Source organism: Pangasianodon hypophthalmus, chromosome 30, assembly GCF_027358585.1.
Source record: "Pangasianodon hypophthalmus isolate fPanHyp1 chromosome 30, fPanHyp1.pri, whole genome shotgun sequence".
Lineage (NCBI taxonomy): Eukaryota > Metazoa > Chordata > Actinopteri > Siluriformes > Pangasiidae > Pangasianodon > Pangasianodon hypophthalmus.
Window position 1 is genome coordinate 5,884,583 of NC_069739.1, and position 25,818 is coordinate 5,910,400.

General features: G+C 37.6%; 1 protein-coding gene across 1 annotated transcript in view; it reads right to left on the bottom strand.

Annotated features, from left to right (window-relative positions):
• map3k5 (mitogen-activated protein kinase kinase kinase 5) overlaps positions 1-25,818 on the bottom strand; it is a 72,937-nt gene continuing 47,119 nt past the window's right edge. Inside the window, exons 15-30 of the mRNA XM_026917806.3 lie at positions 25,489-25,622; positions 19,417-19,544; positions 17,398-17,534; positions 14,311-14,416; positions 12,228-12,385; positions 9,797-9,977; positions 8,834-8,851; positions 8,526-8,703; positions 8,234-8,402; positions 7,935-8,120; positions 4,961-5,066; positions 3,533-3,773; positions 3,188-3,300; positions 2,897-2,997; positions 2,710-2,786; positions 1-1,298 (exon numbers count right to left, since the gene is read on the bottom strand). Of these exons, the coding sequence (XP_026773607.3) occupies positions 1,238-1,298; positions 2,710-2,786; positions 2,897-2,997; positions 3,188-3,300; positions 3,533-3,773; positions 4,961-5,066; positions 7,935-8,120; positions 8,234-8,402; positions 8,526-8,703; positions 8,834-8,851; positions 9,797-9,977; positions 12,228-12,385; positions 14,311-14,416; positions 17,398-17,534; positions 19,417-19,544; positions 25,489-25,622 (2,094 nt within the window). The 3' untranslated portion in view covers positions 1-1,237. The remainder of the gene's footprint in view (positions 1,299-2,709; positions 2,787-2,896; positions 2,998-3,187; positions 3,301-3,532; positions 3,774-4,960; positions 5,067-7,934; positions 8,121-8,233; positions 8,403-8,525; positions 8,704-8,833; positions 8,852-9,796; positions 9,978-12,227; positions 12,386-14,310; positions 14,417-17,397; positions 17,535-19,416; positions 19,545-25,488; positions 25,623-25,818) is intronic.

Sequence of the window (25,818 nt, forward strand, 5' to 3'; positions counted from 1 at the left end):
TGATTTTCAGGTCCCACTTTAATTTCACAGTTAATTCTTAGGATTGTCATATAACATTACACAAATAATCTCATTATTTAATTATGATTAAATAAACAAAAATGATATTAAATACCAAATATCAAATACAGAAAAAAGCTGTGTTCACTGAAAATGATCAATATATTAAAGCTAAGTATTATGACTGTGCTAATGATTTATAAAGTCATGAATCTTATAGAATGTAGATTGGTTGGAGGTATGTATTAAGAAATATAAGTTATGACCCAAAAAAAATCCTGCACTTCACTTGTTACAGAAATCTGGCTTTTAAAACATCTTCAAACTTTGTTCCATGGTCACATCTATTTTAATACAGTACAATTTTAAAGAATTGTAAGGATTATGCATTATGAAAATGGTATAGATTTATGGCAATTGACTCAAATATGCAACACATTTTGTTGTGCCAAAATACAGGACTCAGTACAAAAGCTCAAACAAGCAGGTCAAAAACAAGCGTTTACACTACGCAATATATAACGGAAAGTAAAAACAAAACAAAAAAGCGGAAAGTCTCAGTAGACAATAATAATAATAGTAAAAATATAGTGTTAAGATTGAAACCCTAGTTACATGTTTAAAATACAAGCGCAAGATATCTTAAGGTAACTCTGGAAATTCTAAATGAAGAATTCTGCCTGTCTTTCAGGACAATAATCAGTCTCAGTTTCTTTTTGTAAACATGAACAAGCAAAGAAACAAATCATATTCTTCCTGTATGAAGAACGTCAACCTGTGTACTAGCCTCACCAGTGTACACACTCTTCCTTCCTTCCTTCCTCTTCCACAGCCTTCTAATGGGTTTTTAAATAGTGACAGAAGGTAACACACTGTACATGTGAACAGAACAGACCCCCAAAATGTTCTGGTACAAGCTGATTTTAAAACTTGCATCAGTATAAAAGTTAATATCATGGCTGCTGTGAGCAAATCTATCCCATGATCATGATCAAATCTATCCCATGATATCCGCACCAAAAAATGACTGGGTATTAAAACTCAAGTCACTGTCAAATTGGATATTGCATAAAGGGCCGAGTAGAATGTCCATGTTGACCAAATTTATCCTACGGTTCAGGCCAGAGCTTGTGCCATGCCGTATCTTGAAGCATCTGTTTGGTTTCTGGAGCAGGTTCTCAGGGTTTTGGTCTGTAAACACACCAGAATAAAGTAGAGCAGGTAGCAAGCCGCCATCTCATCCAGGTTTCTCTCGGTATTCCGTAATAGCTTTCCATAGCTTACACAGGATTCCACCCCTGTGTGTGTGTGTGTGTGCGTGTGTGTGTGTGTGTGTGAGAGAGAGAGAGAGAGAGAGAGAGAGAGAGCACAGGAACAAATTAAGTCCACATGAAACAACACTACACAATATTATAGCAAGGGTTTACATAACAGTAGTCCAGGCACCCAGGAAAAGCAGATGTTATGTCACGCCTGGGCTTTTTTTATTTATAGTTGCTTGGCTGACTTTCACAAAACAAGAGTTTTAAACATACTGGTGGTGTGATGTAGCTGACAGAAGAACGATTTTTATCTAGGCGGATTCATTGGCGTGTGCGATGAATGATCTTTTTTTCGACAGATGATCTTTTTCAGAATCAGAAACGTGCAGGTTTGGGAAAACATTGATGAAATCAAGCTACATAAAGCATAGCACAAAGTCGTCATATAACTCTCCTGCTAGGAATCATAAAAAAAACATAATCGAGAGGACTTAAAGCCGCTAGACAGACATAAATAATAGAACACTACCGATCATAGCTGAAATGTTGACGGATGAAAATCCAGTTAGTTCAGTAAAAAAAAAACATTCATATCCCATGAGAGCTTCTGAGTTTGTCTAAATTTACATATAAGGAGACTCACTAATGTAAAAATTGATTCATAGTCGCTTGATATTATTATATATATAACTACAATAATTATTACATTACATAATTATATAATTAACGATGATTACTGCCATTTTATATATGGATTACCTTGTAAAGTTTACATCACTTAATCACTTACAATTCAATTGTACACATACATACATTTATGAAAATTTGATGAAATTGAAAAAAAGTTATTTCATATTAATGACTTAGAAAGAAAGTAATCCAAAATAAATCCATAAATCAAGACAAATAAGACTAGCCATTCAATTAAGACAAAAGTAATGGTGCTCTATAAAAGGAGGATGAGTTACTGTGTGTTTTTATCTAATGAGCTGCAATGGCTGAGTGGCATTACTTGAAGATTTAGCATACGCCACACTTAGGAGGCACTCTTTCAACATTTAGTTGTCATTTTGTTTTTTTCAGCTCTCTGTGATCTTTGCCTTTTATGGAGTTTTGTGGGCGTCACTAAATTTAAGTCAACTGTGCCATGAATGCACTTGGTAATTTACGGCTGGTTGGCATTTATCTATATATATATATATATATATATATATATATATATATATATATATATATACATATATATATATATATATATATATATATATATACACACACACGAGTACAAAGAAAATCAGCCAGAACTTTTGTAAATCTGGCAGGAATTTTTAGCTCAGTTTGGCTCACGAAACCATTTATACATTTATTTATTTATATATATATATTTATTTATTTATATCATTTATTAAAACACTGATAAATTTTTTTGAAATAAAAAAAAACTCACTTTAATCTCAGACTTTTCAGGTCGTCTCTGGTGACGTAATGAAGGATGTCGTCCAAAGTGTAGTCCTCCGCTACAATCTACAGTATGAGAAATGCTAAACTCAGCATCACCGGTAAATACTTTTTTATTTTAGGGGAAAAAAAAAAAAAAGCAATATTCGTAAAATAAAGGTGGAGGGAGATGTTACCCTGTCTATAGAATCTGCGTCAGCTCCATGTAGCCTGAGCCATTTAAGCAGCTCAGGGTCACTCTGAGTACCCTGAGTACTCACCGAGGGAGTGGCAACATCTACAACAACAACAACAACAACAACAACAAAAAAAATACAAATGCTTAATTATATAATAAAAAAAAATCGATTACTGCTAAACTAATACACAGCATTAACACCAATAATGATTGCAACAGTGGGCCCGATGGGTAAGGTGTAATGTAAGTGTGTGTGTGTGTGTGTGTGTGTGTGTGTGTACAGACTGACCGATGGGTTCAGAGCGAATCTTCAGTAGTTTAATCTCCTTCTCCCTCTCTTCCAAAACCTGATGCAGGATACACTGATACTCTCTTTCCCTCTCCACCAACTCCTCTAACAACCTGAAACACACACACACACACACACACACACACACACACATGTCAACACCACAAGACTGCTTTTTAACTGCTTTTAACTGCTTTTATTTCATCAATAACCAAACACTACTATAAAATTTGACCTTAGCTTCATTATATTTATATAAAGATTTTGTACCAGAAAATAAAAAAAAAAAGACAGAATCGGACAAATAATTTGTTAAAGTCATATTAAAAAGTGTTATAACGCCACCTGTTGGTCTCAAGCTTCATACGGCCCAGTTCCATGCTGACGGAGCGCTGCGCAGTTTGAGACTCTGAGACGGTCGAACTGAGCGTGCTCACTCCAGACGTGGCCACCGTGTCATCATGGGTGGCAATGGTCGGGCTTCTGTGTTTGTTGGTGAGGCTTCCATGAGCGATGGCGTCCTCATCGTCGTCTTCGTGGTCGGCAGGGTCACTTTCGGATGCTAAGCTGAAGTGTGGCCTGAGCTCTGGGAGCCCAAAAAAACCCCAGACAGACACAAAAACAAACACCAATGCTAAGAAATTCAGGCATTGAATTTCATAATCACTCTCATTTTTTCTCTCTTGTGACTTATCTACATAAGACAACCTCAAACTATTAATCCATTCACAGTTCCATTAAAATTTCTTGAACATATACTGTATATATTTTCACATTTTGCAACTGAACGCAAATGGTCAAAGCATCTCAGAATGCACAATATTTCGAACCCCGAGGTCGATATCACATCAGGTTCCACTCCTTTCAGCCAAGAACAAGACTTCTGAGGCTACAGTGGGCACAGGCACAGCAAAACCTAGTAGCTGAAAACTGGAAAAGACCTGGACTTTATACAAATCTTCCCCTGTCCTGCTGACAGGAGTAAAACCCAATGTGTCTTCTGCTGTTGTAGCCCATCCACCTCAAGGCAAGGTTCAAAATATTGTGCATTCTGAGATGCTTTTCTGCTCACCACAGTTGTAAAGAGTGGTTATTTGAGTTACTCTAGCCTTCCTGTCAGCTTGAAACAGTTTCCTCTGATCCCTCTCATCAAAAAGGCATTTCTGCCCACAGAACTGGATGTTTTTTTTGTTTTTCCACACCATTCTCTGTAAACTCCATGTATGTCAGTAGGACAGTAGGACAGATGGTCCAGTGGTCTCCTTCCCTGAAGAGGGTCTTACCTGCATTATAAGCCCTGATTTATTCTATTCTAACCAATCATATTCAAAATAAAGGCCAATATCCATTGGCTCACTTCTTGAAACACTCAAATGCTAAATTCATGATATTAAAATATATATTGTGTACATTTACTAAATTAAACAATGTAGCATTTATCACATTTATCACTAATTATATGCTAACTGATTCAATTTGCTTACTACTTGGCATGAAGCACCGTAATGCGCGCCACAGCATGCTTCATAATGTAGACCAACTAATCTCACATGAAATTCACCAAATATTTTCTACTGTATTTTATACATTATTTTTATTACTGTATATTTTTTTTTTTTTAAAGATTTTGTCAATTAGTTGAAACCTGTAGTTTCACTGAATGTGAACTATGAGAAAGGACACTTACTATTAATATTTATATAATTTTTTTTTTCCAAATTACAGAATATATACCCAGTTAGGTCAATGACACAGTGGAAAAACAGTCATTACCTGGCACCAGGATGGTGATGGCGGTCTGTACGGCTTTCCGGATGATGTTATCCAGAGCAAACATCCAGTGAGGTTTGATATTGTGATTCCGCAGCACTTTGTTCATCTGCAGACACACGTGCAGTTCAAACACACATGCATACGAAAAGGAGACACAGAGCAGACATGTAACGATAATGTGTATTATGATATGTAACGACTGGCTGTTATAACAGCACGCCTTGTCATGTTTTATTCCTTTTATATCACAGCTATTTGCCAATTTTTAGTATTTAAAGAACATGTCATGCTTTCTATCCATTTACTGTTACATTTAATGCTGTGGAACGTAAGTAAGTAAGTAAGTTTTATTTATAAAGCATTTAAACCAACAATAGTTGTCCATACATAAGTGCTGTACATATATAAGAATAAAATTTTGACTAAATATACAGACAGTAAATAAGAAATAAATGAGAAGTAAATAAGTAAATAAGAAATAATGCTAAGTAAATAGGGAAATAAAGAAAGAAAGAAATAACACTGTAAATAAGAAATAATGCTAAGGGATGCAACAGTAACAACAATAACAAGAATAAAATAAATAAATGGGAAAATTCATAATGCAAGCATGAAAACGTCCAGGGAAACAAGTTTCTCTCATCACTTAGGTTATAAGAGCTATTCCTTCACCAGCTTCTCATTTTATTTTATCTCAGTGTTATGAAGAAAAAAAACTGATCTGAGATTAGATTTGAGAATTCACCAGCGCTGAGGTATAAATCACAATAATCACAATGTGCAATTTTGTAATGTAAATGCTTCAAAATATTAGACAAGCCAGCTGTCTAGGTCAGGTACTATCCAACTATGACCTGTCATACAGTTTTATCTGTCCTTTAAGATCACAAATAAATGAGTGAATATTTGCCATCTTCTATCTTTGGTGTGTTTTTTTCTTTCATGTCAGTGTTCTTGCCACTAGATGGTGCGCAAACACTTGTGTGTTGGGAAAATAGACACTCTGAGGGAACCTGTGTCAGAATGAGTGGACAGAAGGAGCAGAAAGTTCACGCAAAGGTCACTGAAGCATCATATATAACTGTAGAGCTAGACTACTAACATCCTGTGTTGTTCCGCATGTTGTTCTATGCAAAAGATGGTTGCTACTTTTTCATTTCTATAAATTGAGGAGAAGGTGTTAAACTTCAGCAGTCAGTCTGTTTAATATAGACTGTTAAATTCAGCAGATTGTGGCCAGAGCAACCCCAGCTCCAGTCTGCAGATCAGTCTGTCCCAATATCTAATAAACTGTTTGCTTTTTTTGTGCACGCTGACTTTGTGTATTCCATGGTTACTATTTAGGGCCAGTGGGGTCACATGATCACGTTATGATACGTAGTATACGTACTTACTTACTAAATTACTTACTAAATTTCAAAAGAAACATCTCTACGTTCTCTTCACTTTTAAACAGCCCATATCTCTATAATCATATATTAGTAGACACATAAAGTGAATGTTTAGCATCAGATAGTTGATCTTACATTAGCACTGCAAAGAAAAAATCTATAGTCATCTTCAAATAATCCTTAGGCTTGTTCAATGAAGGAAATTCATAAATACTACAGTATGATACAGTCTTATGGCCAGTAGGTGGCATCATGGTAAAAGTCTTTAAGGGATGTTGCGTAATCTTTGTGAAAGGAGGTACTTATCTCTGAGTTATCAGAGTGGCATATCCTTACCTCTCTCAGCCTTTACTCAGGATTTTCAAAAAAAGCCCTTGCAGGGGCCTTAACCATTTATCATCACTGCAGTAATAATAATAATAATAATAATAACAACATTCTTTCATAATGCCTATGAAGCAAATCTTAGATATCATGAAGCGAGTGTGTAGGCTGAAGACCTTTTTTTCATTTCTGCTGAAATTATTTTGCTTTCTTTTCTTCTCAGTAGCTTGCATAAGGTGGAACATTTTTTATATATATATATATATATATATATATATATATATATATATATATATATACACACACACACACACACACACACACACTACACAGGGTCATGGAGGAGCCTGGAGCCTATCCACTCACACACACACACATTCATGGAAATGCCAATCAGCCTACAAAGCATGTCTTTGGACTGGGGGAGGAAACCGGAGTACCCAGAGGAAACCCCCAAAGCACGGGGGAGAACATGCAAACTCCATGCACACAGAGCGGAGGCGGGAATCGAACCCCCAACCCCGGAAGTGCGAGGCAAACATGCTACATTTTGTATCCAAGTGTTATAAATAACTGGTACTTCCCACATTCCCTCTAGCTCTTATTTATACTTTCGGATAATCTATGTACATAAACATTGTTAAAATTAATACCTGGAAAAAATGGGATATTTTGGGAATGTTGCCTATGGCAGTGCAGGAGTTGTTAAATTATAATCATAATTAGCTAGCAAGTAAAAACTCCTGCAAGTAGAAAATGTGCTGCCCAGTGCCATGTTTTGGCTGCCTGGAAACCTGACTATGCTAACATAACATAATAAAACGTATGGCGATCTAGTTAGCCATTTAAGTACATTAAGTGTTAAATGCAGACTAGGGGAAACAAACAAGTTTACTATCCTTATCCACTATTCCTAAGTTTTTAATGTAAGATAAGATAAGATAATCCTTTATTTGTCCCCCAGTGGGGAAATTTGCACTGTTACAGCAGCAAAGGATAGGAGACATATTACTTATAATAGTAATTATATACAATCTGATTATAAAAGATAGAGAAGCTGTAAAGATATAAAGATATAAAATATATATAGAAAAATATATATATATGTATTAGGCACATCATGTTGCACCTTCGACAGAAAGTTGCTGGCCAATGTAATGTAAGGTTTTTTCTCATTTAAAAAAAGCTAGAAAGTCTGGACACGAAACCGATCTGCGGTTCATTCTCTCCCCAAGTGATGAAGCTGAACAGAGACTCACCGCGTCCTGGAAGCTGAACAGCACCACCTGTAGCTGGCTGATAGCAACGCTGTCGAAGTCCAGCTCCAGTTTGAGCTGTGACAGCGTGTTGGCAATGATCTTTCGGTCAGCCATCCGTACAAAATCCCCCAGGCTGGCCACCAGAGTGGAAATGTGCTCGTGCTTTAGCTTGGTTTCCTCCGCACCCTGCAGAGAGAATGTCAACTCGTCAAGTTTGTTTTTAATTTTCATCTTACGCATATCCAGTGTCTTACATAAGTATTAAAGTCACTCCGTATGCATTGTGTGTGTATGCTCACCTGCGTGAGCACTTCCTGCAGGTTGGTGACTATTTTGTCTCTGTCCTCAGTGAGGATGCGGTGCAGCGTGGCCCTGCGCTCACTGTCCTTTCTCAGCATAAAGAAGCCAGGGTCCTTCTCCTCCGGAGACGGGGGGGCGCTATGGTCCTCAAACTGCTCCACTGGGATGCTGAAGAACACACACTCTCAGTCTACACACTCATGAACCCAATGATGGTGTTACTACTTTACATTTCAACTCAATGGCCCCAGGTTGTCTCTTTCTACTGTTTCTACTCCACGGTCTAGTTACCTGAGAAAGAGCGAGCGATGCCCTTTGACCTCTCTCTCACTAAGGCACTTGATGCTGGGCTTGAAGACGAAGGGGTTGGCGCTCAGGTCGTTGTCTGGAGAGACGGAGCCATATTCACTGCTGCTGCTTGTGTCCTCAACCACCACCGGAACAGGAAGTGAGATACTGCGCACATATTCTGGCAAGACATAGCAGGGATTAAGCTCCAGTTACGTGACTGTGCTATGTCATGTACTCTTTCTCAATTTCAATGAAGCTCATTAATTTCCTTAGTACTTAGCAAAGTCTAAAGGGATTAGCAGACTCACCAGTTGCTGGGGTCAAAGCTAGAAAAAGAGAATAAGAAAATACATTAAAAATCCTTAGAGTTAATCTTTTAACATGATGTAACTTAATGTTATTAGTATAGCACTTTTAAAGGAAGCAGCTAAAAGTGCTTTGGTGAAACCATAGACGAGAATGTGGATGTATCTTTGTGGAAAGAGGAAGTCATTAGCATTCATAGATACGCATGTATCTGCACTGTGTCTCTATTTACAATGTATAAATGTTTACACTCTTAAAGCAATTTTTAAAAATGTTCTCAATCTGCACTGCTAATGCTAGCCACATAGCCACATGACCCTGCTAGCCACATGACCCTGCCAGGATTTCTGAGGAAATGTTAATAATTTTTGTTCACAATATTCACTGCTAATGCTATCCTGATAGCTAACATACGCTAACCTAACAGGTTTTCTGAGAGAATGTTTGAGTAATTTTGTTCATTGTACATTGTACAAACATTGTACAAACAGATGGTGATCACAAGCCACACAGACCTTAACCTAATCTGTAAAATAGACATCTGTAATTTTCTTCACAAAATTCACTACTAATACTAGCCATATTGCTAACATAAGCTAAACTAACAGGTTTTTTGAGAGAACGTTTAAGTAATTTTCCAAAAGCTTCACAATCTTCACTGCTATTGCTAGCCACATAGCTAACATAAGCTAATCTGACAGGCTTTCTGAGAGAAAGTTTAAGTAATTTTGTTCACAATCTTCACTGCTATTGCTAGCCACATAGCTAACATAAGCTAGCCTGACAGGATTTGTGAGAGAATGTTTAAGTAATTTTGTTCATTGTACATTGTGCAAACATTTCACACTGTACAATGAGAGATGACGATCACAAACCACACAGACCTTAACCTACACTGTAAAATAGCAATCTATACAATAAAACACAACTTGTGCATATGCGCACTACTCAAAAAAGAAACACACCTGTGAAGTTGTTCCCCTTGGCTTTTTTCTTGCGAGACGTGACGGTGAGGAACTCGTGCATGAGCAGCTCGTTGGCTGTAGCGCGCCGGTCCGGGTCTGGCTCGAAACAGCGCAAAATGAACGCCTTGGCCTCAGCCGACATGGTGTCTGGAATTTCGGGATGGATCTTAAACATTCCCACCTACATACACACATACACACACACACACACACACAGAGCAGCTCACTTAAAAGGAATAAGAACACATTATCTAATTAATAAACAAAGAGGCGCTTCATGGCTTAATAAAACCCCTATTTTATGAAGGCCTTAATGTCATCTTGCACAAATCAGCAAAACCTTTAGAAAATGTCAGTGCTGGCGGCCTCTACAGTTGCATTCTCTCATGGACAGCATGGGATTATGGGCAATCCCTTTTTCGGGAATACTGACATTCCCTACATGGCTGAGGAATGTAGAGCTGAGTCTAAGAAATAGACCAGAATCAATAACATTCCAGTACTGGGCTTTGACTAGAGGATAAGCTGTCTGTGTTCATGCCATGAAAATGTTTATTTAAATTCTCAGGATTCCTGTCTGTAAAAATTTCCATGGAAAGTTCCATGGAAACCTTTTCCATGTTCTCAGGAACTCCACTGGTGTCCTTTCAGTAGTTTCAGTTATATCACTGACAGTGAGCTTCAAAGAAGGTCAAACAATCTTTTGTTATCTTCTTTTTATACCTATTAAATCTGATGATTTAGAAGACAACATGCTGAGTTGTTTTGGTGTTTTCTTGCAGATTACTACATCAAACGTAGAAAGTTCATTCAAAGAATTGAACATCCAAATGAAAGAGACTATTTATAGCGTACCTAAAGACTGCAGTCTGCTAAACAGGAGAAAACACGCAAGTTGTGTTTCATGTGCTGATGTGCACTATCTGATCCCAAATTCCAACCATTGCTTGTTAAGGTACCAATTTCACAACATCCTTGTGAGGCCCTTGGCATGTTTATCTAGCTAACTTCCGTACCACAACTTACTGAACGGTTAGCTAATATCCTTGATTTGGCTAGGTATTAACATCTGAGCTTTCTAGCTTAGAGGTTATATTACCTTAGTTATGTTGTTAATAGAAACTGACATTTCTTAACCTACTATTCAAAGGCATGTATTTTGCGAGGAAAATTAAGGAGCATAAAAATCTATTTTAACAAGTGTATTTCAGTACATGTTTTTAATTACAACTGTTATTTGTCAGATGACTTCTAATAGAAACTCTTCAATAAAATGCTAGTGTTTCTAGAGGGATCTCTTTTATATAACATAGATTAGGTCCAGTTGACCGCACATGGACATCGATATACACTCTCCGAGTGACTTATTAGAAACACCTGCACACCTACTCTTTCATGCAATTAACCAATCAGCCAATCATGTGACAGCAGCACAATGCATAAAATCATGCAGATACAGGTCAAGAGCTTCAGATAATGTTCACATTATAGATCAGAATGGGCGAAAACGTGATCTTAGTGATATGACCATGGCTATGGTAACTCAAATACAGCCTTGCACATTGAGGTGGATGAGCTACAACAACATATCGGGTTCCACTCCTGTCAGCCAAGAACAGGAATCTGAGGCTACAGTGGGCAGAGACTCCCCGAAACTGAACAGCTGAAGACTGGAAAAAAGATCAGGCGACATTTTTCAAATGTTCAAATTTCCAGATCCACCTCAAGATTCAATGTGTTGTGCATTTTGAGATGCTTTTTAGTTCACCACGACTGTAAAAAGTGGTCATTTGAGTTACTGTAGCTTTCCTGCCAGCTAGAACGAGTCTGGTAATTCTCCTCTGACCTCTCTCATCGATGGGGTGTTTCTGCTTGTTTCATAAATTTATACATTTTTACAGAAATATTTAAAAATAAAAAAATTTCAGTAATTAATAGCTTAACACTACTTTGCCCGGTTGGTATGCAAACATTTGCACCTGACTGTACATAAGCCTGTGTATTTTTTTTCCCATATACTGTACATGCACTTCATCCTCATTTACGTTAATGAGTGTCTCGTTTTATTGAACCATTGTATTCACACATTACTGTAATTATTTGATGCTAATTTTATGATTGTCTTTGTTAATGTTTAATGTGTTGATAACGTTGGTCACTATGGCCATAAACCGGCTGCCTGTTTACACAGGCTGGAGGATGGTGCCATTTTTTTTTTTTTTTTTGCCTACAAAGAAATAGGGCTTAACTGATACCATAAATGAACAAAATATATACATAAAAAAAAAATCACAGATATAACTTATTCTAAGGGCTTCCTAAACTAAACTTTAAATGACTTAAAAACCAAGTAGCCATGACCTCTTGCATTTGGGACACAGGCCAAGTCTCTGCAAAAGCTTGTAAAATGAATTATGGGAAGTTCTCAGACCTTAAACATGGCCGCCTGTGGTTCTCCCAGCTCATAAAAAGGTGGTTTCCCTGTGGCCATCTCTATAATGGTACAGCCCAATGACCAGATATCCGCTGGCTTCCCATAACCACGAGGGCCTTTGTCTATGATCTCAGGAGCCATGTACTGTAACGTTCCTGCAAATAAAAACACACCATAAACAACACACAGTGTCATGTTCTGTTCGTCACTTAGCACTGGATGTCCTATAAAACTAGATCTTCTCTTGTGATTTTATAGAATGTTTTACTGTTACTCTTAACTAGCATTTCTAAAACCTGCATGTAAACAACAGGAAGTTCCAACAGACCTCAGTTCTAATGTGTGATAAACTTATTAATTTCACTAATGCAATGAGATATCTTTCTTTAATGTGTGTGAAAGTTGAGAAGGTCTCTAGGCAGATACAGGCATGGGACAAACACACTGCCTTTAATTCTCTCAGAAAAACCTCAGGGGGCCAAATGTTCTCTAAAGAGCAGCTCAGTCCAGATTGGGAGTGCCTCAAAGGCTAAAGAGATGGAGAACGACCAAAAACATTTGTTTAAAGAACTAAATGTACTCTTCCGTGTAATTATTTATTTGTAAAAGCACTCATTAGTTTCCCAGGCCAAAAAGTACACAAGTCAGGACTTTATAGGAAGTCAGCTAGACTCTGATGAAGTTGAATTCAAGAGAAGAGACTAATAGTGTGATAATAAGACATTATTAGAGAACACTTATATCATATTTAAAAAAAAAACATTTTGCTTATCTACTCTGAATACCTCTGGCATGTTTTGTTACTTACTGATAATAAAGGAATATCTGTGAAACCTAACATTAAATAAATTTTTTGTTTTCTCCATTTTGCCCTAAAGGTATGCAAACATTTGCACTTAATTGTGTAGACAATAGGGTCCACTACTATTTCTAGATGAACTGAATATCCTGCTTAAAGATTTATTCAAAATTTAAAATGATTCTGATGCCATTTATGTCGTTCCACATGTAAACTCTCAACACAAAGAGTAACAATTGTAGTTTTTTTAATTATATTATATTAAGAAAGGAACTAAACACCTGGGCGGGTTTTGTTATAGGAAAATAATCAATGTTAATGTTAAAATCCCAAAGTTTATTATTTTCCTATATCCTGAAATGTTTTATTCCTCTTTTGGAATTGGCAATTGGTATAAGAGCCAATGATTTTTAATTATTTTACAGATTTTTTTTTTCGCCTTTTCTTTTCTTTTTTTTTTTAACAATTTTTTATTTAATAAAGAATGACTTCTTGCACTATTTGTAGTTACAGTTATGATTAAATGTCATGGAATGACCCCAAAAGTTCCTGTTATCACTTATATTATAACAGCTACTAAAAGCTTTGCTCTGTTTGAAAAGAGTCTTTTTTTCTCATGTGAAGTTTGTTAAACAAACAACAAAAAAAAGCTTGTCTTGTTACCAAGAAACCAGAAAGAGCAACGTTTTCCATCCTAAAGACTTTCATAAATAAATGTCTCCTTCCAGAAAGATTCAGCATATTGATATTTAGATAGTAACAGCACAATCTGTTTATTATTAGATTTAGATTATGTGGTGCATCTGCCATAAAAAGTCTAGCATAAGAACTGTAATATACAGTATAAACCTGTGATTTTTGCCTTGCAGACGAAACTACTGTCAGAGCTGCTGTTATAGAAAATGAATCAACTCCTTCTGAGATTTCAACACTCCATTTAGTCAAGAATGGTTAATTCTCTCAATCAAGCAGTGACTTGATTAAATATCAACCTGGAGCTGGGGTCACAGGAGCCGACAGATTAGAGAAGAATCGTGGGATCAAGACCGAGAAACATACCTTAACAGAAATGTATTTGTTTTTCACAATACAAAATAAGTTAGTTGGTCTTTCAGAATTTTCGGACATGACAATAAACTGCAAAACTTCCTAAAATTGTTAAATAATCATTTGAAGGCGCTCAGAATAAACTACTAAAAGTACTAGAGAATGTATAGTTGATACTCAGTAGTAGGAAACACTAGAGTACTGCAATTTTATTATAGAAAACATGTTGGATACCAGTGAAGGTCTCGGTACAGGGGTTGATGCCAGCCAGACGCTTTGACGTGCCAAAATCAGAGATCTTCAGAACTCCACTGTAGGTGTTTATCAGGACGTTATCTCCCTGTGTAGGAAGGAAACATATATATGAGATGAATCATCATAAAAATGTGCAAGAGGCCAAAACTGAGTCATTTATAAATTTTAAATAGTACCGAAAAGGTAGTAAAGATGTGTGTTTCTGATTAGTTTAGGCCATTTCAAACTAAAAGATTGAACTCCCACTTGTGCACACACACCTGCTATCAGGAAGATCCCAAAACATAGGTTTTATGTGGCTATTTACACTGTAATAATGCTTAATTTAATATATTTGACAATTTGTACAAGCCAAAGTGATGGCTATACAGTCAACAGAGCAGGAATTTTAAACATGGCAAAGCTGATTTGATCTTGAAAAACTTCAAATATCTTCTTAGTTACCCTGTTAAAAGATAAGAACATGTCTTTGTGTTGCTATCAGCACTATTCCTCGGAAACTGTGGCACTGGTCCAAGTAAAACCACAAGAACACTGTATTTGTGCACGCAAAGAGATTTTCTAGTGGCCACACAGCAGCACAAGTCCATAAAGACAGGGCAAAAGCAAAAACAGATTAACATTTCCTGACGTGACCCTTCACACAGACTTAAGTAAAGAAATGAGGCGTGTATGATGTAATGATGTCACTCCATAATGCTAACAACCCACACATTCGAGAAAATTCCCCTCTCACAACAAGACAAAGAAAGGCTTATCAACAAGGAATACAACTAAGAAATGATGGTTATGATGTAATGTATTTTTATTGTTCCAGGCTTAGATATAAATAGAGAAACAAGGTTGAAGAGAGAACTGTCATTAGTTTCATGTAACTGATAAACATGCAAACATTCTAGGAAATTCCCCTGCTCTGGATAACCTTGTTAAATGTGGCAAAGTGACCCACTGTAGATTTTTATAACAAAGCCAAATGAAACTTTATGTGCATTCCTAAACCTTGATCTGACTTAAAACCATTACTCATTACTTACAGCGTTAGATAACGTTAATAACCCATGAACCTCTGTGTTACTACACCATGGGTAATAAACAAGTAAACAACCTTGGTATTCATTTGTTTGTGTAAATGTTAACTAAATAATGAACACATGCATTAACCTATTTATGACTTAAGAAAACACTATTAATTCAGATGTAATTGTTTAAATAGGTAAGAAATAAAACATTTGGAGCATGCAGTTATAGGAAAATAATCAACGACGGGGTGGTGTGATGCTGCAGAGTTACTCTTACCAGCCCACAGCTAAACGTTTTCCAATAACAGCACATCCTAAAGTGTTTTATTCCCTTTATACCACAGCAATTTGTGAAACAAGTTAGATTATGTGGAGCGCCCACCATACAAGTCCCCGTGTAAGTTAGTATAGAAACAATAACATATTTGCATGAGAACCTTAATACAGTTGGGGTCATACAGTTAGGTCCGGAAGTACTTGGACAACTTGGGCATTTGGCAGCTGTTCGACTGGAGCTACCAATATGAAGTCCAAGGAGATCTCAATGCAAGTGAAGGAGGCCATCATTAGGCATGTATGGCTGCCAATGGAACGGGCTCACTGGTGTTTATTGATGATGTGACTGCTGACAGAAGTAGCAAGATGAATTCTGAGGTGTATAGGGCTATACTCTCTGCTCACATTCAGCCAAATGCTACAAAACTGATAGGACGCCGCTTCACAGCGCAGGTGGATAATGACCCTAAACATACTGCGAAAGCAACTCAAGACTTTTTGAAGGCAAAGAAATGGAATATTCTTCAATGGCCAAATCAGTCACCGGATGTCAACCCAATAGAACTGCTTTTCACTTACTGAAGACAAGACTGAAGGCAGAAAGACCCACAAACAACCAGCAACTGAAGGTGGTTGCAGTGAAGGCCTGGCAAAGCATCTCCAAAGAGGAAATTTGAGTTTTGAGAACATGCGCTCCAGACTTCAGGCAGTCATTGACTGCAAAGGATTTTCATCCAAGTATTAAAATTATGGTTATATTTACAATTATGTCACTTTGTCCAAATACCTCTGAACCCCTGAAAATGGAGGTACTTTGCTGAAAATGGCTGTAATTCCTAAAAGGTAAATGCCATATTTTTGGGGAACCTCTTAAAATAAAGCTGAAAATCTACACTTCGATCACATCTTGATTGTTTTATTTCAAATCCACTGTGGTGGTGTATAAAGGCAAAATCACAAAAACTGTGTCATTTTCCAAACACTTCTGGACCTAACTGTAAGTTTACATACGCCTTGCAGAATCAGCAAAAAGTTAATAATTAAAAAAAAAAATAAGAGGGATCATAAAAATTGCATTTTACGTAACCGATGTATACAAATAGTCCACAATACACAATAATAACTGAATGTACACAAATGAACCAGTTCAAAAGTTTACATATGCTTGATTCTTAATACAGTGTGTTGTTACCTGGATGATCAATGACTGTTTTTATGTTTTGTCATAGTTGCTCATGAGTCCCTTGTTTTTCATGAGCATTTAAATTGCCCACTGTTCTTCAGAAAAATATTCTGCACATTTTTTGCTTTTCCCGCAACTTCTGCACATTTAACCCCTTTCCAACACGGCTATATGATGCTGAGCTCCATCTTTTCACACTTAGAACAACTGAGGTTCTCCTATACAACTATTATAAAAGGTGCAAACATTCACTGATGCTCAAGAAGGCTACATTATATATTACAGGGGGATGTAAACTTTTGAACAGGATGATCGGTGTAAATTGTTATTATTCCGTCTCCTGAGAAACATGTAACTATCTTATATCTTATGTAGCTTCTGAAGGGCAATATTTAATGAAAAAAATAAGATCTTTAAACAAAATGAATTAACATTTAACATTCATACTACAGGAATTAGGATATTAATGTTATTACATTTTGTCCTGACAATAGCAGAATTAATAGTTCCATAATATTTTCTACTGATGAAGGTGAAACTAATTTATATTGTTGTTTTTTAAATAGATTTTGACATGAAGGTTGGTACCTTGATGTCTCGGTGGGCGATCTGGTTATCATGCAAGTATTTGAGCCCCTCCAGGATCTGTTTGGTGTAGAAGCCGATGGTTGGCTCGTTGTTCTTCAGTGGACCCCATTTGGATCGCAGCAGTGCTGAGAGACTGCCTGTGAACAACAATACACACCACAGTTACAGTTAACAGAAACGAAAACTATAATAAAACATTTTTGGAAAGTGAAACTATACATACTAAAATTAAAATCACTTCTAGTTTAGTGTGGAAAATTGTGGCTGGCAGGAAAAGAACGAGTGTGGTGTATTACATTATGTGGAATATTGTTGAATTCTCTTTCATAGAAAATGGTCTTATTTTTAACTCTCTTACTCAAACAAAAACTGTCTGGGTTCTATTGATATGGTGTGTTGCCAAAATCAAGTGAGAAATTCCACCAATTTGAATGCAAACTTGAACACTAGTCATCCAAAAATTTTAATAAAATGTCTATTAAAATATCTACACTATATTACCAAAAGTATTCGGTCACCCATCCAAATGATCAGAATCAGGTGTCCTAATCACTTGGCCTGGCCACAGGTGTATAAAATCAAGCACTTAGGCATGCAGACTGTTTTTACCAACATTTGTGAAAGAATGGGCCGCTCTCAGGAGCTCAGTGAATTCCAGCATGGAACTGTCATAGGATGCCACCTGTGCAACAAATCCAGTCGTGAAATTTCCTCGCTCCTAAATATTCCACAGTCAACTGTCAGCTTTATCATAACAAAAAGGAAGAGTTTGGGAACAACAGCAACTCAGCCACGAAGTGGTAGGCCACGTAAACTGACGGAGAGGGGTCAGCATATGCTGAAGCGCATAGTGCAAAGAGGTCGTCGACTTTCTTCACAGTCAATTGCTACAGAACTCCAAACTTCATGTGACCTTCAGATTAGCCCAAGTACAGTACGCAGAGAGCTTCATGGAATGGGTTTCCATGGCCGAGCAGCTGCATCCAAGCCACACATCACCAAGTGCAATGCAAAGCGTCGGATGCAGTGGTGTAAAGCACGCCGCCACTGGACTCTAGAGCAGTGGAGACGCGTTCTCTGGAGTGATGAATCACGCTTTTCCATCTGGCAATCTGATGGACGAGTCTGGGTTTGGAGGTTGCCAGGAGAATGGTACATTTCGGACTGCATTGTGCCGAGTGTGAAATTTGGTGGAGGAGGAATTATGGTGTGGGGTTGTATTTCAGGAGTTGGGCTTGGCACCTTAGTTCCAGTGAAAGGAACTTTGAATGCTTCAGGATACCAAAACATTTTGGACAATTCCATGCTCCCAACCTTGTGGGAACAGTTTGGAGCGGGCCCCTTCCTCTTCCAACATGACTGTGCACCAGTGCACAAAGCAAGGCCTATAAAGACATGGATGACAGAGTCTGGTGTGGATGAACTTGACTGGCCTGCACAGAGTCCTGACCTGAACCCGATAGAACACCTTTGGGATGAATTAGAGCGGAGACTGAGAGCCAGGCCTTCTCGACCAACATCAGTGTGTGACCTCACCAATGCGCTTTTGGAAGAATGGTCAAAAATTCCTATAAACACACTCCTCAACCTTGTGGACAGCCTTCCCAGAAGAGTTGAAGCTGTAATAGCTGCAAAAGGTGGACCGACATCATATTGAACCCTATGGGTTAGGAATGGGATGGCACTTAAGTTCATATGTGAGTCAAGGCAGGTGACCGAATACTTTTGGTAATATAGTGTATCTATCCATCCAACCATCCATGCATTAAAAATACAAACATAAACCAATACAACCAAATAAAAACTCTTCATTTTGAATGAAAACTGCAAATAATCTAAAAATCTAAACTAATTTCTATCAAAAGTAGAACTGTACTGATCCCTACACGTAAAGTACCTCTGTTTTTATTTCTAACGTTATTACAGCCATTTCTACTTTTGTTTTTTTGTTTTTTTTTTTGTTACCACTAAAGACATGCTGGGATACACTGAGTCTCCATGGATATGCTTCTGTCTCACCTCCTGGTACCTGCTCCATAAAAATCTTGATGAAGCCGTCTTCACTGATGGAGCCCAAATACTGCACAATGTTTTTATGTTTCAGGTGCTTGTGCAGGGCAATCTCCTCATGCAGAGGCTGGGAGTACCTACACACACACACACACACACACACACACGCACGCACACACACAATTATAACAGTAATACATACCTGCTCAGATTATATCTCTCAAGCAAGATACCATAATTCTTGACCGATTTGGCCACAACAGTCTTTATGCAGTGAAGCCATATTCCCAGACGTTATAACCCAGAACCACAGGCTATCCATGGACGCTGGCACTCAGTATGTCCAAACACGGCATGAGTATTAAAACCCTGTACAGGATCATGCAGGAGCAGAACTCTCCCACGCTCCTCGTGATTAAAAATAGTGACAGGCAGGTAAGACTCTCCCAAAGCATAACTGAACTAAGAGCTTTTCTTTAAAGACGTACTTGATGTGAATGGAAGCTTCAAGAGGCTGGTTAGAGTGAGTGTTATTCTGCTAGACTAATGGCCCTCTACCGGCATTTTGATTGAAACCTTGATTTATTTTGCTCTTGTGTGTGCAGACGTTATTAGGTTTTTCATACCCACACTTGTGTTACACGGCTGGTGTAATAGGAACTTTGTTTATTTGGGAAAAACCCACACCGAACAACCTGTACATCAACATTTTAGAATTAATATGTGACATTCAATAGCATCCAAGATTTATAGTTGACTTTTTCAGTTTAAACCTGTTCCATCCACATGTTGGTCTATTTGAACTTCAGTTAAGGGTTTCCTACATTAGCCACGATTCACCATTCAACTGACCACTGATAGTAGCAACTGATGATAAAAAAAAAAGGGCTGGGTTTATATCGAGAGAGAGAAAAACAGGACACACCAGTTAGACTTTGAGGGAAAATGTGACGATGGTGTGGTTTGCTGTTGCTCATCAAATCGGCCAGTGGGGGTGTGATCTTTCACAAGAGATTTTCGTTATAACCTCAGCTCCAGGTTGATATATTTATCCTCAGTATGTTTTACTGCAGCTGACACACACCTCAGAGAAAATCGACTGAGAGCTGATCTTTGCTCCATTGCAGTGAAGACTCTCTGACTTTGCAAAAGGGACACATATTTGCTATGTAACTCACTCTCCTTAACTTCCATCTTTATTACCCTCACAAATGAGAACCAAGAAAGAGAGACGATAGACACAGATATATAGCATAAGATTAAGGGAAATGAAGTTAGACAAAGAAACAAAACAGATAGGCTACTTCTCATTTCTCTAATTGCACTCCCTCATTTCCTTTCCTTACATCTTGGCTTCCTTCCCCTGATGAAATGAGGGAAGGATGTAAGCGTGAGATGTGAACAGAAAGGAATCAACATAAAGCAAGAATTGTGCCTAGGAAGCACCTGTGTACTCTAATCCTTTAAAGAATTCTATTCTAACTATTTAAAGAATCAATATGTCATTAATAATGATACTCATTGTTGCATCCTTCAGAGGCTGAATCATGTAGCATTCATTATTTTTAAAGTATTCATTAAAATATTATGTATTGTGCATAAAGGGATGCACAAAAATATATATATATATATATATATATATATATATATATATATATATATATATATATATATATAAATGAAGTGATAAGTCTATCACAATGTTTACAAATCATTTTAATGGTAATAAAAGTTTCAAGATAAAAGTGAATTTTAATAATAAAAGTGATTTAAAAAGGCGAGCAGCAGCAGGTCAGCAGTAAAAGTGTTGGATGTGTGGAAGCATCTCATGGTTTCTGCAAGTGATTTGAAATCACTGTTCATGCCAAGTATCAAGAGCGGGCACAACAGCCAAGGACTTCTCCACTACGAGTCTGAGTTTGAGTTCCGCATGGCTTTGAGACTTATTGTCAACCTTTAGCAATTGCCTGACTTGCCTGTCCTGTAGATACGCTTCTGGTTCTTCTTAGTATACATAATACAACAAAACTAGTAAAGCAAAAAATACAAAAAAACTAAAGCAAAAAATCCAAAGAAAGTCCCTGTTAGCGCACCAGTGCAATCTTTTCCCTTCCATTTTCTCCCTAATTTGGTGTTGGCTAATTCCCACTCACCAGCCAGTTCTTTCCTACCTACCAGGGAGAGTGAAAATTAACACATGCTTCCTCTGAGACACCTAAAGCCAGCCAACTCCATCTTTTTTGAACTGCTACTCATGCTGCATCGCAGGGCAGGAAAGCGCTATCTGCCCTCTTCCATATACACGAGCTCATAGACACGTAGGATTTGACTCGTGTCGCTGTGATTGACATGGGAGGGAGATTGTTCCAGGGAACTTCCAGCCACAAATGGCTGTGGCATCTTCAGGATTTAAACTTACAATTTTCAGATGATAGGGTGAATGCTTTCCTGTTGCGCCACTTAGGAGCATATCATTTAAAAAAAATACTAAAATTCATTGCCTCGGATGACCAACTGTTCCTGCTTCTCTATACAACTTTTTTGTTGCAAACAAATGAGGTCATGTGCCGACTGTGCTGTAAGTCACGCTAAGTAGAGCAGTAGAACAAAAAGTAATAATTTTAGAAGGTTTATTTTTGAAAAAAAATTGTAAAAAAAACAAAACAAAACAAAACAAAACTGATTTTCAATAATGAAAGTGTTTTTTCCTAAATTAATCACATTGCTAATTAAAATAAATCCTTACAGTTATAGAAAGATCAATGCTATGTCTATACCTAACTCTAACCCTAAATTTAGGGAATAAAAGTATATCTTTTGACTCAAATAAAATCTGTATTTGTTGTAATTTTGTGAAGATCAGCCAAAGGTCTTCACAATCTACAAAATGTCATGCATTACTGTCATTATGAGGATATTTGGTCCTCACAAAGGGCTTAAAGCCTGCACATGCACCCACACACACACACACACACACACACACACACCCACACCACTGCCACCTTTATGAGAGCACTTTAGTCTATTGTCAACGTTGTTACCTCCCACTAGAAGTAATTACATAACAGTAAGAGTAAGCTTACACAATCTGACGCTATGGATGCTACCATGTCTACCAGATCTTTTGGAGAATTTTGCTCAGAATTGAACGGTATAACTGTATAGCTGCACACAGACATGTTTCAGACTGCTGAGTCACGTTCATACTCATCATCTCGTCATTGTGTATCTCATTACAGCACAAACAAGACTGTGACAATAGAAAAGTACAGCGGCATATCATGAGAAGAAAATCTCACCACAGGGCTTCATAGTGTTCACAAGAAATCATATCTATGTTCACGTCGTGCTCCATTGAACTCGGAACAGACGAAAAAATTGTCTCAGCACATGCTACTGCACATTCTCCGAAACAACAGTTCATTCAGTAGACAAACTTGCGCTGAAAGGCAGGGGTTAAACGTAAGGAAAACAGCAATGCAGTGCAATCGAAATCAAAATGAAGTTAAAACCCAGGAATAATGAACAGAGAAAGATCAGAAATGCACACTGGTGTCAGAACTGCTGCGATAGAGAATTAATCAACACCATCTGACCAATCAGATTCGAGAATGGAACAGTGCTGTGGTATTAGGAGCCTGGTTAATTAAGAGCAAAGCTTTGAAGATCAGTGGTGAATAAAGAGGTATAAATACACCAAAGTTAATCACGATGATCAAAAAACACACAAGTTCAAAAGTTTCCCTTTGAGAAAAGCTTTAAAGGTTTTAAGTCGAACCCTTTTAAGAGTCTGAAAATGTTGCAATGGTGCAACATTAAAAAGTGGAAATAGGTTCGATTTATTTGTTCCCACCTTCCTTAAAATTAAAAAAAAAAAATACGAAATAACGGAGTCATACAGTCAGGTCCATAAATATTGGGACAGTGACACAGTTTTGGTAATTTTGCCTCTGTACACCACCACAGTGGATTTGAAATGAAGCAGTCAAGATGTGACTGAAGCGTAGACTTTCAGCTTTAATTCAAGGGGTTTAACAAAAATATTGCATTAACCGTTTAGGAATTACAGCCATTTTTTACAGAGTTCCTCCATTTTCACAGGCTCAAAAGTAATGGGACAAACTAATATAATCATAAATATTAGGATTATTTTTATTACTTGGAGGTAAATCCTTTGCAGTCAATGACTACCTGAAGTCTGGACCCCATGGACATCACCAAATGCTGAGTTTCCTCCCTTGAGATGATTTGCCAGGTCTTTACTGCAGCCATCTTCAGTTGCTGCTTGTTTGTGGGTCATTCTGCCTTCAGATTTGTCTTCAGTAAGTGAAAAGCAGCTCAGTTGGGTTGAGGTCAGGTGACTGACTCGGCCATTTAAGAACATTTAATTTCCAAGCTCTTGGGCTGCTTTCACAGTATGTTTTGGGTTGTTATCCATCTGTACTGTGAAGCGCTGTCCTATCAGTTTTGCAGCATTTGACTGAATGTGAGCAGAAAGTATAGCTCTGTACACTTCAGAATTCATCCTGCTACTTCTATCAACAGTCACATTATCAATAAACCCCAGTGACCCAGTTCCATTGGCAGCCAAACATGCCCATGCCATAACACTGCCTCCACATGTTTGACAGATGATGTGGTATGCTTTGGATCATGAGCCCTTCCTTTCCTTCTCCATACTTTTCACTTCCCATCATTCTGGTACAAGTTAATCTTGCATCAGAACTGGTCAAGCTTTTTTTAGAGGTTTTTTAGCAAAATCTAATCTGGCCTTTGTGTTCTTGAGTGTTACCAGCGGTTTGCATCTTGAGGTAAACCGTCTGTATTTACATTCATGAAGGTGGCTCTTGATTGTAGACTTTGACAATGATAGGCCTACCTCCTCCAGAGTGTTCCTGACTTGGCTAGATGTTGTGAAGGGGTTGTTCTTCAATAAGAAAAGAATTCTGCAATCATCCACTTCAGTTGTCTTCCATGGTCTCCCAGGCCTTTTGGTGTTGCTGAGCTCGCCAGTGCATTCCTTCTTTTTAAGAATGTACCAAATTGTTGATTTGGCCCTCCTAAAGTTTCTGCTATCTCTCTGATAGGTCTGTTTTGGTTTTTCAGCCTAATGATGGCCTCCTTCACTTGCATCAACACCTCTTTGGACGGCATATTGAGAGTTCCCATGAACAGCTACCAAATGCAAATTCAACACTTGGAATCAGCTCCAGACCTTTTATCTCCTTAATTTATCATGATATAAGGAGGAAACAGGCCACAGCTGGCCATGAAACTGCTTATCAGTCAATTGTCCCATTACTTTTGAGCCTGTGAAAATGGAGGAACTCTGTAAAAAATGGCTGTAATTCCTAAACAGTTAATGCAATATTTTTGTTAAACCCCTTGAATTAAAGCTTAAAGTCTACGCTTCAGTCACATCTTGACTGCTTCATTTCAAATCCACTGTGGTGGTGTACAGAGGCAAAATTACCAAAACTGTGTCACTGTCCCAATATTTATGGACCTGACTGTATCTGCTTTGACGTTATTGAGACTCAACTTTCTGTGTTAAAATCACAGAATTGTAAATCCAAGGTTTCAGTATATTATACCATGAATTACACCATTTCCATCATGTACATGTACATGCATGCATGTTTTATTGTGGTTTTGCTCTTATTGTATTTAATATACTGTGCATGCTTTCTATGTCTGTGCTTCTCTTCTGCATGTTTCAGTCAGTGATTGCATGTATATTTATAATAGAATTTTAATAATTTTCTAATTTCAGTGTTATATTTTGTTCTTAGGGTGACTAACAATCTGTCCAGGGACTACGGATGAAAAATAGCCTTTGGCTAACTCTGGTGCATTTACAGTAGTGTTTATTAATGTGTGCTGTCCCTAATAAATAACCCAATAAATAAATAAATAATCACACAGGATTAATAAAAAGACAATAAATCAACGGTGTACAACGTTTCACATTATTGTGTAAGTTTAACTGTGGTATGACGCAATCCTACACACACACACACACACACACACACAGAGACACTTTTTTGGCTATAGTAAAGCGAGTCCTGTGTATTGTCGTACCTGCTGTCCCGCTCGGGAATCTCCTTGATTGCCAGTCGCACCTGGTTACTGAGGTCGCGACCTGCATAGACGATGCCGAATGTGCCTTTACCCAGAATCACCCTCTCGCCGTGCTCATCGTATTCATAGTCATACTACACAGACACACACAAACACACACAGGAGTGTATCACTGTACATGTGAGAACTAACTACACAGACATTTTAATTTTTTAGATTAAAAAACTACCCAAAGTTATGAGTTTCTTTCACATATATTTGAAGAAATTGTAGCACAACAAGCACACACACACACACACACACACACACACACACACACTCAGACACTTT